At 37.8% G+C, this 17,068-nt stretch overlaps 1 protein-coding gene across 2 annotated transcripts in view; it reads right to left on the bottom strand.

The window, feature by feature from the left end:
* The window catches only part of LOC148381763 (uncharacterized), a 22,316-nt gene extending 5,248 nt beyond the window's left edge, over positions 1–17,068 (bottom strand). For both annotated transcript variants that reach the window (XM_088362120.1, XM_088362119.1), the window contains exons 1-33: positions 16,379–17,068; positions 16,124–16,233; positions 15,685–15,736; positions 15,458–15,541; positions 14,169–14,198; positions 13,415–13,570; positions 13,147–13,317; positions 12,711–12,743; positions 11,748–11,906; positions 11,483–11,653; positions 11,037–11,069; positions 10,075–10,233; positions 9,810–9,980; positions 9,356–9,388; positions 8,392–8,550; positions 8,125–8,295; positions 7,577–7,609; positions 6,811–6,963; positions 6,543–6,713; positions 5,988–6,032; positions 5,634–5,792; positions 5,372–5,539; positions 4,760–4,783; positions 4,254–4,268; positions 4,082–4,170; positions 3,934–3,995; positions 3,517–3,641; positions 3,169–3,384; positions 2,761–2,961; positions 2,393–2,527; positions 2,109–2,293; positions 1,484–1,660; positions 20–1,402 (exon numbers count right to left, since the gene is read on the bottom strand). In XM_088362120.1, the coding sequence (XP_088218246.1) occupies positions 20–1,402; positions 1,484–1,660; positions 2,109–2,293; positions 2,393–2,527; positions 2,761–2,961; positions 3,169–3,384; positions 3,517–3,641; positions 3,934–3,995; positions 4,082–4,170; positions 4,254–4,268; positions 4,760–4,783; positions 5,372–5,539; positions 5,634–5,792; positions 5,988–6,032; positions 6,543–6,713; positions 6,811–6,963; positions 7,577–7,609; positions 8,125–8,295; positions 8,392–8,550; positions 9,356–9,388; positions 9,810–9,980; positions 10,075–10,233; positions 11,037–11,069; positions 11,483–11,653; positions 11,748–11,906; positions 12,711–12,743; positions 13,147–13,317; positions 13,415–13,570; positions 14,169–14,198; positions 15,458–15,541; positions 15,685–15,736; positions 16,124–16,233; positions 16,379–16,406 (5,061 nt within the window). In that variant the 5' untranslated portion in view covers positions 16,407–17,068. The remainder of the gene's footprint in view (positions 1–19; positions 1,403–1,483; positions 1,661–2,108; positions 2,294–2,392; positions 2,528–2,760; positions 2,962–3,168; positions 3,385–3,516; positions 3,642–3,933; positions 3,996–4,081; positions 4,171–4,253; positions 4,269–4,759; positions 4,784–5,371; positions 5,540–5,633; positions 5,793–5,987; positions 6,033–6,542; positions 6,714–6,810; positions 6,964–7,576; positions 7,610–8,124; positions 8,296–8,391; positions 8,551–9,355; positions 9,389–9,809; positions 9,981–10,074; positions 10,234–11,036; positions 11,070–11,482; positions 11,654–11,747; positions 11,907–12,710; positions 12,744–13,146; positions 13,318–13,414; positions 13,571–14,168; positions 14,199–15,457; positions 15,542–15,684; positions 15,737–16,123; positions 16,234–16,378) is intronic.

Raw genomic sequence — 17,068 nt, 5'->3', positions numbered from 1 at the left:
ATATAGAAAAAAATCCCACCTGCAGAGAATTGAAGAAGGCGAAGGCAACGTGGATTCCAAAATTGCTTGGGTCAACTAGGGTTCCCACTCCAAGGCTCCAAGTTACTCCAAAGAACGGTGTGAGGATGGCCAAGGTCCGAGCAATTGAGGCCAGAGTACTCTTCGCGTTGTCTTTGACAGAGATTTGCATCCGTCTACTCTGGATGACTTTAATAATCACCACAATTAGAATTAGAATGTTTACGAACACAATGATGAGTGCCGGGATCACAAATGCCAGCAGTGCTTTCGACTGATTCCAATTGAGCCAGCAGACAGCAGTTTCTTGAATATAAGTATTGTTTGGGGCAGTTACAGCTATAGTAATGCTTGCAATAAGCAGTGGCGTTCCATAGCCGATAGAGAATCCAATGATCAACTGGGCTCTTTTAGACAGTGCTCCACCAAAAAGATTGAGGATGTTATACAACAGCAACATAGCAAAATTCAACATCCAGAAAAAGAGGGCTAAGTAGAAGAAATGGATAAAAAAGGTAGCAGCGGTGCATGCGGGCCGATTATTTCTTCCATCCTCAGTGATACTTGAACCGATAATGAACCAAACGTTTGCAATCAGTAGAGACAGTGCAATGTTCATAATGGAAATGTTGCGCAACAGTTTTATGTCGTCTTCTCTAACTCTACGCCTACTAAACATGTACCCCTCAATGAGGAGGCATATAACTAGGGACGCCATGGAAATCGCAACACCAATGAAGGTTATAAAACTCAAAATTAGACTATTTGGAAAAAAAGGTGACATTAGCATCGAAAATGACGTCAGGTGGTCACATCGACACGTGACTGTTTGATCCACTCTTTCAACGAGCTCGCAGCCTTCATCATCCCATCCTCCGAGCCCATCGAAGAGGGAAAAGTTCCAGAAGACACACTGAGGGTTTCCCAGAGTATCATCTATAATGTCAAACGTGAACGTGATATTGTTGATGATGGTGTCGGACTGAACAAGTACAACTCTCCCATTGATGACCCTGCCCGTAGCGTTGTTCTCATCTCTTGGAGGTAGTACGTTATCCAAGGATTCAAAAGTTATCACGGTGAGGTTTGTTGCTCCATTGGTCCCTTCTATGTCTATCTCCACTGTTGAATTAAAATCCCCGTTGAAATTGTTGATGAATGTAGTTTTGTTCAAGAGAACCAAAGGTGTTGTAATGTTAAAAGTGGCATTAGTAAGTCTCCTTGTTATATCCTCAAGAGAAAATAACAACAATGAGCTGAAACTTTCATTTCTGAAAGTGACGTTTCTTGGTGCTACAAGCTCTGTGACAGCTTCAAGGTTAAGAGTGTTCCATGCTTCTATTGCCTGATCTGTGGTAAGGACACCTGTAGTTAAAAGGACATCCTACAGTAAAAGGAAACGAGAAGAAACAGTCAATACTTATTTTAACATTGTTTGCCTGCGATGAAACAACAACGGACATACCTCCATAGACACTTGACTTATCTCAACATCGGTTTCTGTTACAAAGTTGCCTACATTGCTGAGAGTTGTAACGATGGCCTCAATGTTGTTCGGATTTTCGGTCACTGGATCAATCAGTTCAATGGTGGCATTGCTGAGGTCATCCAGGAACTCTGGCAAAGTAATTTCATCTAAAAACTGAAATATCAGTCGAAAAACAGGCATTATAATTAATATCTGGCTCAAGGTCCTCTATACTGAACAATGAAATGATCCAACTCAGGCAAGCCTATTTAATATTTGCATATGTTTAGTCTTTATACAGTACTAAAGGCATAGTAGATGTTTATTTAGGAACACCACTTTGAGTTTTGATGAATGTAATACCACCTAAGTGATTCTGCCAAAAAAATTCGTATTCTTCTGCTATCACTGGTTACACGATCGAGTGCAACCTGATATTGTTTGCAGTTCGGAAGCTGGAGCCTATCCTAGTTGACATCGGGCAAAAGGCAAATTACACCCTAAACTGGTCGCCAGCAGTCACAGGGCACATCTAGAGACGAACAACGCCACTGAGCGGCAATCGATCCCTGCGCGCACACAAATCAGGCGAGAAATTAAGATTAAAAAAAAATCGGCTCACCTGAGATTGAAAGAGTAGTTCCGCAATTCTCTGAAGAATGCATTCGTTTTCTCGATCTTCCCATTCTCCATTTTCTCTGCAAATGGCCGTTATCTCTCCCACCTCATTTATTTCACAAGAAGCTCTACCCACTTGATTTAAAAATCCATTTCCAAATTCGGGATCATTAACACATGTGAATGTACCTGGATAGACAATGAATTTTAACCTCAGTGATGGAAAATCAAAGCATATAAAGTATAATTTAGTATTAAATGTGTTGTCATTTCTGGCTCCGTACTTACCATTTCTGACCAACCTCAATAATATGTTCTGTTCGAATTGAGGAAATACAGTCTCTTGACAAGTGATGATTAATTCTTCGTTATCGCAGTCTTCCTGTGTGATTGTAACCTGATTTTGGATTGCAGTGCCTGTATCTAAAAATGCACAAACAAAACCCAACACTGTGAAAGTGATACTGTGATTATTTACATCAATTGACGTGCGAATATCGATTTATAATTTTGTGGACTCAGATGAGATGTGGACGTCACACAAACTGCCATTTTGTTTACACTGCAACTGTTAGTCTCGCTCATTATTTGTCAATGTGAAAATGGCAGCAAGAAATCCAGCATCAGAAGAAATGCAAAATATCCTTTTGATTCACCTGAATTTTGGAGGTCTAGAAACATCACCTGGTAGGGGTCCTGGACAAAGCACTGCACTGGCACTTGCTGCCCAACCTCACACAAGATTGTATTTTGGCGGGGTACTACCCGGATTGTGGGTGTTTCCAATAAACTGAATACTTGATTAGAGTCTTGCACGTAAATTGATTCCCCATCAAATAGCCGACATTGATAGCGTCCTGAAATGACAATGTTTTGTGAATCAAAGATTGGATCCACCTCGAATAAATTTTTCCAGCAAGTGGCAAATATTTCAAATAACAAAAAATAGTTTCAATATTGTGTTTTCTCAATTGGTGCCAGCAGATTGCAAATGTACTAGTTTGGGGACTAAAATTGGTTAATTTTGAAAGCACATATACTCAGAGATTTCACGTGTTTCTTACCTTCGTCAGTGCTAAAGTAATTTGTGATCGTAAGCGTTTCCCTTCCATTAACTTGTTCAAATATGTGTCGCTCATCTTCAATTATTACATCACCATCAAGAGTCCACACGGACATAGTGATAGTAAAGTCAAGATTTGGCGGTGATGGGCCACATGTCAGAGTCACAGTCTGATTGAAAAATACCTCAGGTGGCACAGGTTCTAAGTCAATGGGGCCTTTGATGGAAAACAATACAAAGAATGGACAATCAATAAACTGTATTGAACATTTTCCAGACAATTAATGGTGAGGTGACATTAAAAGGTCTCACAATGTGTTTCTATGAGAAGATTATTAAAGATACTTACTGATAATCCTTACAGGAAAAGTATCCTTTAGATCATTGAATATTCCTACTAGAAGTGCTTCAACAGCCGAGTCTTGAATTGTCATGTTTGCCGTAATTTCAAAGTCAACAATGGTGCTACCATCCCTTTGTAAAAACATAAAAAAAAGATTAAACATGGTGGTATCAGTCGAACTATTAATGACTGCATGTTCGTCTTAGCCCTCCACATTGTTGAGACAGAAGCAGCAAATCCACCAACATTGCTGTCACCAGTTTGATTAAGCTGCAGCATTGCATACAAGAGCAAAACTGATATCAATCTCAATTTGGTTATATCGATTCGATATCAATACCGACTTGGTATTGATATTATCGCGATATGAATCGATCCACTCACCACTAGTGAAAAGCCTGAGGATTAAAGAATTAGATGTACCTGAAGCCTAAAATATCAGATGATTGTCGACCTGGGATGTGTATCCTAGATTGTGTTTCAATCTGTTCAAACATGTGGATTCAACAGTTATTTCGATATTAAGAATTACAACCACACATTGAAGCGATCATGACCAATGATAACTTACAGAAGTTGAAACGATCTGGTTTACATCATTATTTTCTTGATTGAATGCATCATCAAAGTCGATTAGCAGAGTGACTATCAACTCTCTTTCTGAAATACAGATGCAGCTTGTCAGTACAAATTAATCCAATTATATTAGTGAGGTAAAAACTAATTGTGTGTAACTCATTTACCAAATATAGGTGGATCTGAAGATTTAAATGGAGAAGAGGAGAGTTATAAAACATTCCATTATTATATTATATCTTTACATGTCAGGAGACCAATCTTATATTCATTGTTGAATTCATATTCATAGTCAATATTCAGGACGAACGACAAGAACCTCTCAAAAATACAGTGTGTCAGTATAAATTGGTCCAGTTATATTAAGTGAGATAAAATTGCCGATGGACCAAAGAGGTAACTGAGGAGCAAAGTTGAATCAGCAATAATTGTCAAAGATTACATTATTTTGTTCACAAATCTAACTCATGTTCGTAAAACAACTTTCAGGAGTGCATATCTATAGACTTTTTTTTTTTTAAATGGACATAGAAAGTCGGGGTGAAAGAAAAATGATAGAAAGTGAGAGCAAGATAACTTTCCTGCCCATAATGTGACAAGTTGGACCAATTACCAGTTTCGAGGTACAGCATATAGGTCAATTTACAACAAAGATTATTCAATAGTACAATACCTTCTGGGTCACACGAAGAGAGAGCTGTGGAGAAAAAAACCAACATATTTTTAAATTAAATGCAAGATATATTCATAGAAAATTTTGTCCACCCAGGACCAGAATATTTCAAAACTTTGTATGTTGTGCGACTATAACAATGTCTTTACACCATTCTGTGAATTTCAGGTACAGACTGTGTTTTTTGATTGGCAGACTGGGGCTTTGACGCCCCATTTAAGAAAGGGTTAGTTAGCTTCAGGGTAGTTCAGACCAGCCCACATCACATCTTTGGACTCAGCATTCGTCCGTTTCTCTGTCATGTTCTGATTCTCAAGGACAGCAGGTGTAGCAGCTACTGAAGGGGTCATTCTGACCCGGTACAGCGAGAGTACAAATTGTGTTGACAATAACGTCTGTCCTTTATTACCAGTTATGATCATTTTTTTTCTGGACTAAATTTCCCAGGGGGTGAGGGGAGTCTTGTTCTTTAACCCGACGAAGCTACGGGGGTTAAACATTATTTGTGTTCACAGCTTAATAAAATTGCGTCTAATTCACATGAAGCATGTGAATCGCTCGACATTGATAAGGCGATGGTTATTTCGACAGTTTTATATCAGAACCACTTACTTGAAACCGGTTCACAGTAGTTCCCAGATAGAGAAATGTCAAAAATGCAGTCACACGTTGGTGTACTGGTATTGCTGCACGTATCAAATGTGTCACAGATGTCACATGACCATCCAAACGAGTCTTCACACTGACACTCGCGCCCTCCCGTAGAGTTTGGATGGCAGGCTTAAAAGGCATAGTCAAAAATGTATTATTCTATTTAGAAACATTAAACTCATCCATTTATCCTGGGGATTGATAAATTGAAAAAGGTTCTCACCTGTGGTCAAATTCCAGTTTGTCAGTATTAAATTATCTGAAATCTCAAATAGTACAGAGACATCCGCCACAGCAGCCCTCAAAAGAGCAATGATATCTAATGACTGTAGATCATCATCTAATTTTGGAGGGCTCAACGCAAGGACAATGTCCACTGTCGCTGAAGGAGAGTAGAGGAGACGGAACAAAAGGAATTAATTTACAATAAGGCCATTCGTCAGGCTATTTTGGCTTATCCTTATCAAACCTTTTGTGCTGCTCTTTTTTCATACATGATAGAGCTTTATACATTGGAAGATTTGGTAGCAAAAAGTCTAGATCACCATAAAACCAAGAATTTACAATAGGATAATACCTTCTGCTCTTGGTGGTATTGGTTCTATTCGACACGGAGAGAGAGCTGTGGAGAAAAAATGAAAAAAGTTAAATAACATACAACAAGATATATTCAAAGAAAATATTGTCGACCCAAAACCAGAATATTTAAAAACGTTGTTGTGGGGATTTAGCAATGTCTTTACGCCAATCTGTGGATTTCTGGCACCGATCGTACTTTTGGATTGGTGGACTAGGGTTTTGATGCTCCATTTAAGAAAGGGAACTGGTGTGTTGCTTTGGTTGTAGCTTTAGCATGCATGCATGCATCTATGCTCATCCAGACACACACACACATTCCAGCAAACCCGTTGCAGAGGTAGAATGAGATATCAAACTACTGCTAAACAACTCAAAGCAATTGGACCATCAATCGGGTCATGCCCCAAATGTTCAAAACCATCAATAACATCACCCTAATAATATAAGCAATATGATATTCTTGCTGCTTCAATCCTATTTAGCTGAGGGAAATGGAAGAATGCAAAATCGCTGGCAAGTGTTATTTGGACAATTATATAAAGGGCCCACTCACTTGAAATCGGTTCACAAAACTCCCCAGATGGAGGAATGTCAAAAATGCAGTCACACGTTGGTGTATTGGTATTGCTGCACGTTTCAAAAGTGTCACAGATGTCACATGACCATCCAAACAAATCCTCACACTGACACTTGTGTCGTCCTCCCATAGAGTTTGGATAGCAGGCTTAAAAGACATCGGCACAAATTTATTAGTAACCTATTTCAAAACATTAAATTCATCCATTTGTCCAGGGAATTAAGAAACTGACAGAAATTCTCACCTGTGGTCAAATTCCAGCTTGTTAGTGTAAAATCATCTGCGATCTCAAATGGCACAGAGACATTATCCACAGCAGCCCTCAAAAGATCAACAATATCTAATGGCTGTAGATCATCGTCGGATGGTGGAGGGTTCACCCTGAGGACAATGTCCACTGTCGTTGGAGAAGAGCATAGGAGAAAGAACAAAAGGAATGAATTTACATTAAGGCCATTTGTCATGATTTTGGCTTATCCTGATGAAACCTTTTGTGGTGCTCTTTTTTTTATAGACAATAGAGCTATGTTCATTAGAAGATTTGGTATCAAAAAGTCTGTTGTTAGGTGTGGAAACATTCTTGCCTAATTAGTTATCTAAAATGCTCCACTAGTATCTGTTTCCACAACCTTGTAAAACAAAGAGCTAAGACCCTCTGCACTGATTAACCAGTTTGCAGAGGTGACCCTTGAAATCTGTTCACTCTCACCCCCAACGGGCTTTTTCTCAATAAATATTCCCTTGCAAGAAGCGAAAGTAAAGCTGCTTGCAAGCAGCTCTGTACCACACAGGGTGCTGATGGCTTTCTCCGCTTGCAAGCGTAAAATGGCCAAACTGTCTGTATTTGTATTAAAATTAAAACAAGATTTACAAAAAAGAACTTACAGAAAAGACTATGACAAGATAACTTTCCTGCCCATAATGGGAGAAGCCTGTTACGAGTTTTATGATACAGCATGGGATTAGAGAAGAGATCACCATAAAACAAATTATTTACAATAGGACAATACCTTCTATTATTTGTTGTTGACATGGAGAGAGAGCTGTGGAGAAAAAATGAAAAAAACAGTTGAATAACATACAACAAGATATATTCAAAAGAAATGTTGTCAACCCAAAACCAGAATATTTAGAAACTGTTTGTTGTGGGGCAATGGCATGTCTCCACCAATCTGTGGATTTCAGGCACCGACCGTACTTTTGGATTGGTGGACTGGGGTTTTGATGCCCCATTTAAGAGAAGTAACTGGTGTGGTGCATTGGTTGTAGCTTTAGCATGCATGCATGCATGCATCTTTGCTCATCCAGGCATACAAACATTGCTAGCAAACTCATTGCAGAGGTACAATGAGAAATCAAACTACTGCTCAACTACTCAAAGCAATTGGGCCATCAATCGGGTCATGCCCCAAATGTTCAAAACCATCAATAACATCACCCTAATAATATTAGCAATATGATATTCTTGCTGCTTCAATCCTATTTAACTGCGGGAAATGGAAGAATGCAAAATCGCTGGCAAGTGTTATTTGGACAATTATATAAAGGACCCACTCACTTGAAATCGGTTCACAGAACTGCCCAAATGAAGGAATGTCAAAAATGCAGTCACATGTTGGTGTACTGGTATTGCTGCATGTATCAAAAGTGTCACAGATGTCACATGACCATCCAAACAAATCCTCACACTGACACTTCTGTCGTCCTCCCGTAGAGTTTGGATAGCAGGCTTAAAAGACATCGGCACAAATTTATTAGTAACCTATTTCAAACATTAAATTCATCCATTTGTCCAGGGAATTAATAAACTGACAGAAATTCTCACCTGTGGTCAAATTCCAGCTTGTTAGTGTAAAATCATCTGCAATCTCAAATGGTACAGAGACATTATCTACAGCAGCCCTCAAAAGATCAACAATAGCTAATGGCTGTAGATCATCGTCGGATGGTGGAGGCTTCACCCTGAGGACAATGTCCACTGTCGCTGGAGAAGAGCATAGGAGAAAGAACAAAAGGAATTAATTTACATTAAGGCCATTTGTCATGATTTTGGCTTATCCTGATGAAACCTTTTGTGGTGCTCTTTTTTCATATACAATAGAGCTAGGTTCATTGGAAGATTTGGTAGCAAAAAGTCTGTTGTTAGGTGTGGAAACATTCTTGCTTAATTAGTTATCTAAAATGCTCCACTAGTATCTGTTTCCACAACCTTGTAAAACAGAGCTAGGACCCTCTGCACTGATTAACCAGTTTGCAGAGGTGACCCTTGAAATTTGTTCACTCTCACCCCCACGCTGCTGTTTCTCAATAAATATTCTCTTGCAATAAGCGAAAGTAAAACTGCTTTCAAGCACCTCTGTACCACACAGGGTGCTGATGGCTTTCTCCGCTTGCAAGTGTAAAATGGCCAAACTGTCTCACGTGTGATTCTTGCATAAAAGATAGAGTGTGGAAAACTCTACCTTCTGTCATAAACAGTTTTTCCCAATTATTTTTTTACAAGCCCCTCTTGGAAGAAGAAAACCTTTTGTATCAACTTGAACCCTTCGCCACTTCTACAGACAGTTTCATTTGTCTATAAAATGGTTATAGGTACACCTGTGCATTGCAGTGTATTTGTATTAAAATTAAAACAAGATTTAGAAAAAAGAGCTTACAGAAAAGACTATAACAAGATAACTTTCCTGCCCATAATGGGACAAGTCATAAGCCTGTTATGAGTTTTATAATACAGCGTGGAATTAAAGAATAGATCAACACAAAAGGAAGAATTTACAGTAGGACAATACCTCCTATTGGTGCTGGTTGACACGGAGAAAGAACTGGAGAAAAAATGAAAAAAAGTTGAATAACATATAAAAACATATAATCAAAAGAAATGTTGTCAACCCAAAACATGAATATTTAGAAACTTTGTTGTGGGGCAATGGCATGTCTCCACCAATCTGTTGATTTCAGGCACCGACTGAATGCATGCATGCATCTTTGCTCATCCAGACATACAAACATTGCTAGCAAACTCGTTGCAGAGGTACAATGAGAAGTCAAACTACTGCTCAACAACTAAAGGAATTGGGCCATCAATCAGGTCATGCCCCAAACGTTCAAAACCATCAATAACATTACCCTAATAATATTAGCAATATAATTCTCTTGCTGCTTCAAATTCTATTTAGCAGAGAAAAATGGAAGAATGAAAAATGGCAACTGTTAATTCGACAATTTTATACAGGACACACTTACGTGAAATTGGTTCGCAGAACTGCCCAAATGAAGGAATGTCAAAAATGCAGTCACACATTGGTGTACTGTCATTGCTGCATGTATCAAAAGTGTCACAGATGTCACATGACCATCTAAACAAATCCTCACACTGACACTTGGGTCGTCCTCCCGTAGAGTTTGGATAGCAGGCTTAAAAGACATCATCACAAATTTATTAGTAACCTATTTGGAAACAAACTCATCCATTTGTCCATGGGATTAAGAAATTGAAAGAAGTTCTCACCTGTGGTCAAATTCCAGTTTGTTAGTGTTAAATCATCTGCTATCTCAAATGGTATAGAGACATCATCCACAGCAACCCTTAAAAGATCAACGATATCTATTGGCTGTAGATCGTCATCGAATGGTGGAGGCTTCACCCTGAGGACAATGTCGACTGTCGCTGAAGAAGAGCACAGGAGAAAGAACAAAAGGAAGTAATTGACATTAAGGCCATTTGTCATGATTTTGGCTTATCCTGATGAAACCTATTGTGGTGCTCTTTTTTTTATATACAATAGAGCTATGTACATTGGAAGATTTGGTAGCAAAAAGTCGGTTGTTAGGTGTGGAAACATTCTTGCCTAATTAGTTATCTAAAATGCTCCACTAGTATCTGTTTCCACAACCTTGTTAAACAAAGAGCTAAGACCCTCTGCACTGATTAACCAGTTTGCAGAGGTGACCCTTGAAATTTGTCTCACCCCCACCCTGCTGTTTGTCAATAAATATTCTCTTGCAATAAGCGAAAGTAAAACTGCTTTCAAGCACCTCTGTACCACACAGGGTGCTGATGGCTTTCTCCGCTTGGAAATGTAAAATGGCCAAACTGTCTCACATGTGATTCTTGCATAAAAGATAGATTGGGGAAAGCTCTATCATCTGTCATAAACAGTTTTTCCCAGTTATTTTTTTACAAGCCCCTCTCGGAAGAAGAAAACATTTTGTACCAACTTGAACCCTTCGCCACTTCTACAGACAGTTTCATTTGTCTATAAAATGGTTATAGGTACACCTGTGCATTGCAGTGTATTTGTATTAAAATTAAAACAAGATATAGAAAAAAGAGCTTACAGAAAAGACTATAACAAGATAACTTTCCTGCCCATAATGGGACAAGTCATAAGCCTGTTATGAGTTTTATGATACAGCGTGGAATTAAAGAATAGATCAACACAAAACGAAGAATTTACAGTAGGACAATACCTCCTATTGGTGCTGGTTGACACGGAGAAAGAACTGGAGAAAAAATGAAAAAAAGTTGAATAACATATAAAAACATATAATCAAAAGAAATGTTGTCAACCCAAAACATGAATATTTAGAAACTTTGTTGTGGGGCAATGGCATGTCTCCACCAATCTGTTGATTTCAGGCACCGACTGAATGCATGCATGCATCTTTGCTCATCCAGACATACAAACATTGCTAGCAAACTCGTTGCAGAGGTACAATGAGAAGTCAAACTACTGCTCAACAACTAAAGGAATTGGGCCATCAATCAGGTCATGCCCCAAACGTTCAAAACCATTTACCCTAATAATATTAGCAATATAATTCTCTTGCTGCTTCAAATTCTATTTAGCAGAGAAAAATGGAAGAATGAAAAATGGCAACTGTTAATTCGACAATTTTATACAGGACACACTTACGTGAAATTGGTTCACAGAACTGCCCAAATGAAGGAATGTCAAAAATGCAGTCACACATTGGTGTACTGTCATTGCTGCATGTATCAAAAGTGTCACAGATGTCACATGACCATCTAAACAAATCCTCACACTGACACTTGGGTCGTCCTCCCGTAGAGTTTGGATAGCAGGCTTAAAAGACATCATCACAAATTTATTAGTAACCTATTTGGAAACAAACTCATCCATTTGTCCATGGGATTAAGAAATTGAAAGAAGTTCTCACCTGTGGTCAAATTCCAGTTTGTTAGTGTTAAATCATCTGCTATCTCAAATGGTATAGAGACATCATCCACAGCAACCCTTAAAAGATCAACGATATCTATTGGCTGTAGATCGTCATCGAACGGTGGAGGCTTCACCCTGAGGACAATGTCGACTGTCGCTGAAGAAGAGCACAGGAGAAAGAACAAAAGGAAGTAATTGACATTAAGGCCATTCGTCATGATTTTGGCTTATCCTGATGAAACCTTTTGTGGTGCTCTTTTTTTTATATACAATAGAGCTATGTACATTGGAAGATTTGGTAGCAAAAAGTCGGTTGTTAGGTGTGGAAACATTCTTGCTTAATTAGTTATCTAAAATGCTCCACTAGTATCTTTTTCTACAACCTTGTAAAACAAAGAGTTAAGACCCTCTGCACTGATTAACCAGTTTGCAGAGGTGACCCCCGAAACCTGTTCATTCTCACCTCCACCCTGCTTTCTCTGAATAGTCTCTTGCAAGAGGCGACAGTCAGACTGCTTTCAAGCACCTCTGTACCACACAGGGTGCAGATGGCTTTCTCCGCTTGCAAATGTAAAATGGCCAAACTGTCTCACATGTGATTCTTGCATAAAAGATAGATTGGGGAAAACTCTATCATCTGTCATAAACAGTTTTTCCCAATTATTTTTTTACAAGCCCCTCTCGGAAGAAGAAAACATTTTGTACCAACTTAAACCCTTCGCCACTTCTACAGACAGTTTCATTTGTCTATAAAATGGTTATAGGTACACCTGTGCATTGCAGTGTATTTGTATTAAAATTAAAACAAGATTTAGAAAAAAGAGCTTACAGAAAAGACTATAACAAGATAACTTTCCTGCCCATAATGGGACAAGTCATAAGCCTGTTATGAGTTTTATGATACAGCGTGGAGTTAAAGAATAGATCAACACAAAAGGAAGAATTTACAGTAGGACAATACCTCCTATTGGTGCTGGTTGACACGGAGAAAGAACTGGAGAAAAAATGAAAAAAAGTTGAATAACATACAAAAACATATATTCAAAAGAAATGTTGTCAACCCAAAACATGAATATTTAGAAACTTTGTTTGTTGTGGGGCAATGGCGTGTCTCCACCAATCTGTGGATTTCAGGCACCGACTGAATGCATGCATGCATCTTTGTTGATCCAGACATACAAACATTGCTAGCAAACTCGTTGCAGAAGTACAATGAGAAGTCAAACTACTGCCATCAATCAGGTCATGCCCCAAACGGTCAAAACTATCAATAACATTACCCTAATAATATTAGCAATATAATTCTCTTGCTGCTTCAAATTCTATTTAGCAGAGAAAAATGGAAGAATGAAAAATGGCAACTGTTAATTCGACAATTTTATACAGGACACACTTACGTGAAATTGGTTCGCAGAACTGCCCAAATGAAGGAATGTCAAAAATGCAGTCACACATTGGTGTACTGTCATTGCTGCACGTATCAAAAGTGTCACAGATGTCACATGACCATCTAAACAAATCCTCACACTGACACTTGGGTCGTCCTCCCGTAGAGTTTGGATAGCAGGCTTAAAAGACATTGCCACAAATGTATTAGTAACCTATTTAGAATCATTAAACTTATCCATTTATCCATGGGATTAATAAATTGAAAGACGTTCTCACCTGTGGTCAAATTCCAGTTTGTTAGTGTTAAATCATCTGCTATCTCAAATGGTATCGAGACATCATCAACACCAGCCCTTAAAAAATTAACGATATCTAATGGCTGTAGATCGTCACCGAATGGTGGTTTCACCCTGAGGACAATGTCCACTGTCGCTGGAGAAGAGCACAGGAGAAAGAACAACAGGCATTATCTTACATTTTGGAATTCATCATTTTGAGACCAGAATTTTATGTGTGGGCTGCTGGCTTTACTCATTATTAAATTTGTTTTTTATAATTTTAAACAAATTTTCACAAAGACAACAACTTGGAGACAACTTGGTCCTTTTGTACTTAACGTAACAAAACAGCAGTTTCACACATCAACAAATCATTACACGATAATATTCTCTTGTGGACAAAAAACAAAACAATATAAAATAGTTCCAAAGACACGGTGAAAGGAAAACAAATATACTACAATTCAAGGATGCGTTGCATAATGCATTGTTACTCAGCAATAATAAGTTTGGCATGAAACTAATTTTAATAAATTGACAGTCTGTTTCCTTGCATTGGGAACCCAAATAAACCAAATTAATTTACATAGTGTTGGTGGATGCATGTGTGTGTTTAGAACATTGATAATTACAATAGCTTGAAAATATATGACAAAAAAATTATATCACCTGCATGTGAATGTTAGAGCTGACCTTTTGGCATGAGTGATCAAAAACTACTATTGAAAAGAGTAATTAAAAATGGATGGTACCTGCAAATTGTGTTGGAGGTATGGTGATCCCTGAGAAGCACAAACAGTTAAAATAATATGTAAAGTCAGCGAAATGTTTCCAGATCTGGTACATTTCAACTCATGCGTATATGATGGACATATACTCATGTGAAAAAAATGTTGGTGCACTTGTTTAAAGAAAGATAAATTCACAATGGTCGCTGAAATGAAATGGGCAGAAGTAATAAACAAAACAGCCATTAGCATTAACAGAAAGTATTTGAGTTTTACGTGAATTCAATTTATGGGTTGTTTAGTATATTGATGGCTAAATCACTTTTTTCAAAAACACCACTAAAAGAAGAGCATATTGTCTTTCAGAATAACAACATACAGGGTTAGGGTTACCTAGCAGACTTGTTCATCAGTGTCATTTGTTTGCATGTTTTGGGGATTACTGATAACATGTTTCGCATCATTCCAATCTGCATTTGGTTAGTTTTTAGCACTCGTAAAATCACAGACAGACAGGTTTATGAGAAGAACTAGACTTGGTGCTTTCGATTCTACACTGCTGAATAGCTGGGGCTGACGTCAAGGCGGCTGCCAAGCAACCCTGGGAAATAAACAGCTTGTTACTGGCTCAGTCGTACTTCACTGCTGCAAGTGCAATTTTGAACTTTCACTTTTATTTTGGGAGTTCACTTTGCTAGTTGTAGGATTGCATAAAAACGCGACTTTCACTGCTCAAGGAAAATTCTAGAGTGAAAATCAGCACTGGCACGCGGACAGTAAAACAACAGAAATAAATATTTACTTCCTTCTTCTTTGTTTGTTGCTGCTGTATATTTAAAAAAAAAAATGTTGTAGACTTCCTCCTGTCTTGAGTTACGGGTGAACAAAAAGACAGGTTTTTCAAGATCCAATATTATATGTTAAGATGAAACTTAGTGAGCCTTGTTTATTTTCACGTTGAAGACACAAGTTTCAGCTCTTGGTCGTTTTTACCGTCTGCATCGAAATTAAAAGCTCAACTTTCATAATACAATGATTTTTGCACTGTACATTATACTGCAGGGGTGTCAAACTCATTTTTTTCGCAGGGCCACATTGTAGTCATAGCTTCTTTCGGAGGGCCATTATGACTGTCAACCCAAATAAATGTATGAGCACCTCATATTAAATACAGTCAAAGCTACAAAACAAACTGGTAAAATATTTAAATAAAAAAATATATTATTAAAAGTGAAGACAATTTGCAATTCTAGTAATGACACACAAATTGGATGCACAATTTGTATTCATGGGCCAGATAAAAAGTTGATTACCTGACTCTATTTGTCTAATCCTTGGATTGTTAATTGAGAGGAATATGTCCACCGATTCTGTGGCTGCAGAACTGATTTCTGTGGCTGAAACAGACATATTATACTTATCATAACTTAAGTCACAATTAAAAAAAAAAAAAAAAAAGAGTTTCAGTTTAGGGCCACATTTTAATAACCCCATTCAATGATGGATGCTGCACCCTAGTTAAGTACAATAAACCACTCACCATTCCTTTTTTCTCTGCCATGACTATTGCTTTGTTTTCTATGAGTTACCTCCTGGAAAGAATGAAAATATGTCACATTAAATACCAAATCAAGTCAAGTTTATTTAAATACTAAATTCGAGTTTAGAATAATAGTGATTGTGTTTTCTTCAACAGATGGTAATTTATTTTGTTTTGTTAACGATGTTTCAGTATGTCTAGCTTGTTCTGTCTGCCATCATCTTCATCTCTATTTTTTCCAAAATAGTTGACTAACATTAACTATACCACAGTAAACATGACAAAATAAAAGGACTTCAGGCCGCATGGCTTTTATATTTGCCACATAACTAAAAAGTATTATTCCATACCAATATAATACAGTGGTGGAAAAATAAACATTGGTATTTAATAAGATTTTTTTGTTCTTGCAAGGCATTGAATGGCTTTAAATTCTTACTTTAAAAAACAAGTGGTGTGACTCTATGCAGTCCTTATTCCAGCAAAAGATGTAGGCACCCAGAAGAAGCAGAACGCCAAATCGAAGTGCCTTCCGCAGTGTCACCCTGGCTGTAGAGAGAAATAGAAAGGAAGACAATTTCATAATCCATTGAAATGCTCATTTGTACCATAGAAAATTATCCATCCAACCAACTCCTCCATATTTCAAGTAAAACAATGCATATCATAGAAGAGTTGAAAAGTTGTCATTTACCTTTGGTCTTATTGATGAAAGCATCCATTTCATTGGATACTTTAAGAAATGTGTGCTTCAGCTGCTATCCATCAGCTTTAAAGGGCATGTCTCTGTGTTGTGCACCAGTCCGACAGGTTCAGTTGCTTCACACAAACGAACAATTACAATCATTAGGTGTAATGATGTCAAATGAAAGAAATACGTTCCTTCTTCCTTGACGTTCTGGCTACTCATTGTCTGTGAATCGAGTGTTCCTCAGTGTCATTTGGAAAAAAGTTTTTGTTCTGCTAATTGCATGTGTGTGAGAGTCTTTCAAACTTTATGTAGAGAGATGGAGAAAATAGAAATAATCTTCCGAATTGCACACCTTTTTTGTAATTGCTGTTTTAGGTGTTTTTTTAACGTGCTAGCTGTCATTTTAACGTTGGTCTGTGTCCTGTGGTTCTAAGTAGATCTGTGGAAAAGAATGTTTTTGCTTCAATTGTGATGCAGCTACTACTAATAGTCGGGTGCTATAAAATTGTACTTGTCTTTTATTCAGGCTAGTTATCATATGGTATAACATGAAACTCTTGGGAAGTAGTTATTTATATTACATGGCAAAACGATTGTGCACCCGCTAGATGGATGGTGTTGATGCTTTGCTTTTAATCAATGATGTTTGATCTTGTATTTTATTCTGACTTCAATTCTTTTTTTACATGCTAT

Source organism: Syngnathus floridae, chromosome 19 (genome assembly GCF_059516105.1).
Source record: "Syngnathus floridae isolate MCC-2025c chromosome 19, RoL_Sflo_1.0, whole genome shotgun sequence".
In the NCBI taxonomy this organism is placed as follows: domain Eukaryota; kingdom Metazoa; phylum Chordata; class Actinopteri; order Syngnathiformes; family Syngnathidae; genus Syngnathus; species Syngnathus floridae.
This window is presented reverse-complemented; position numbering and strand designations above follow the sequence as displayed.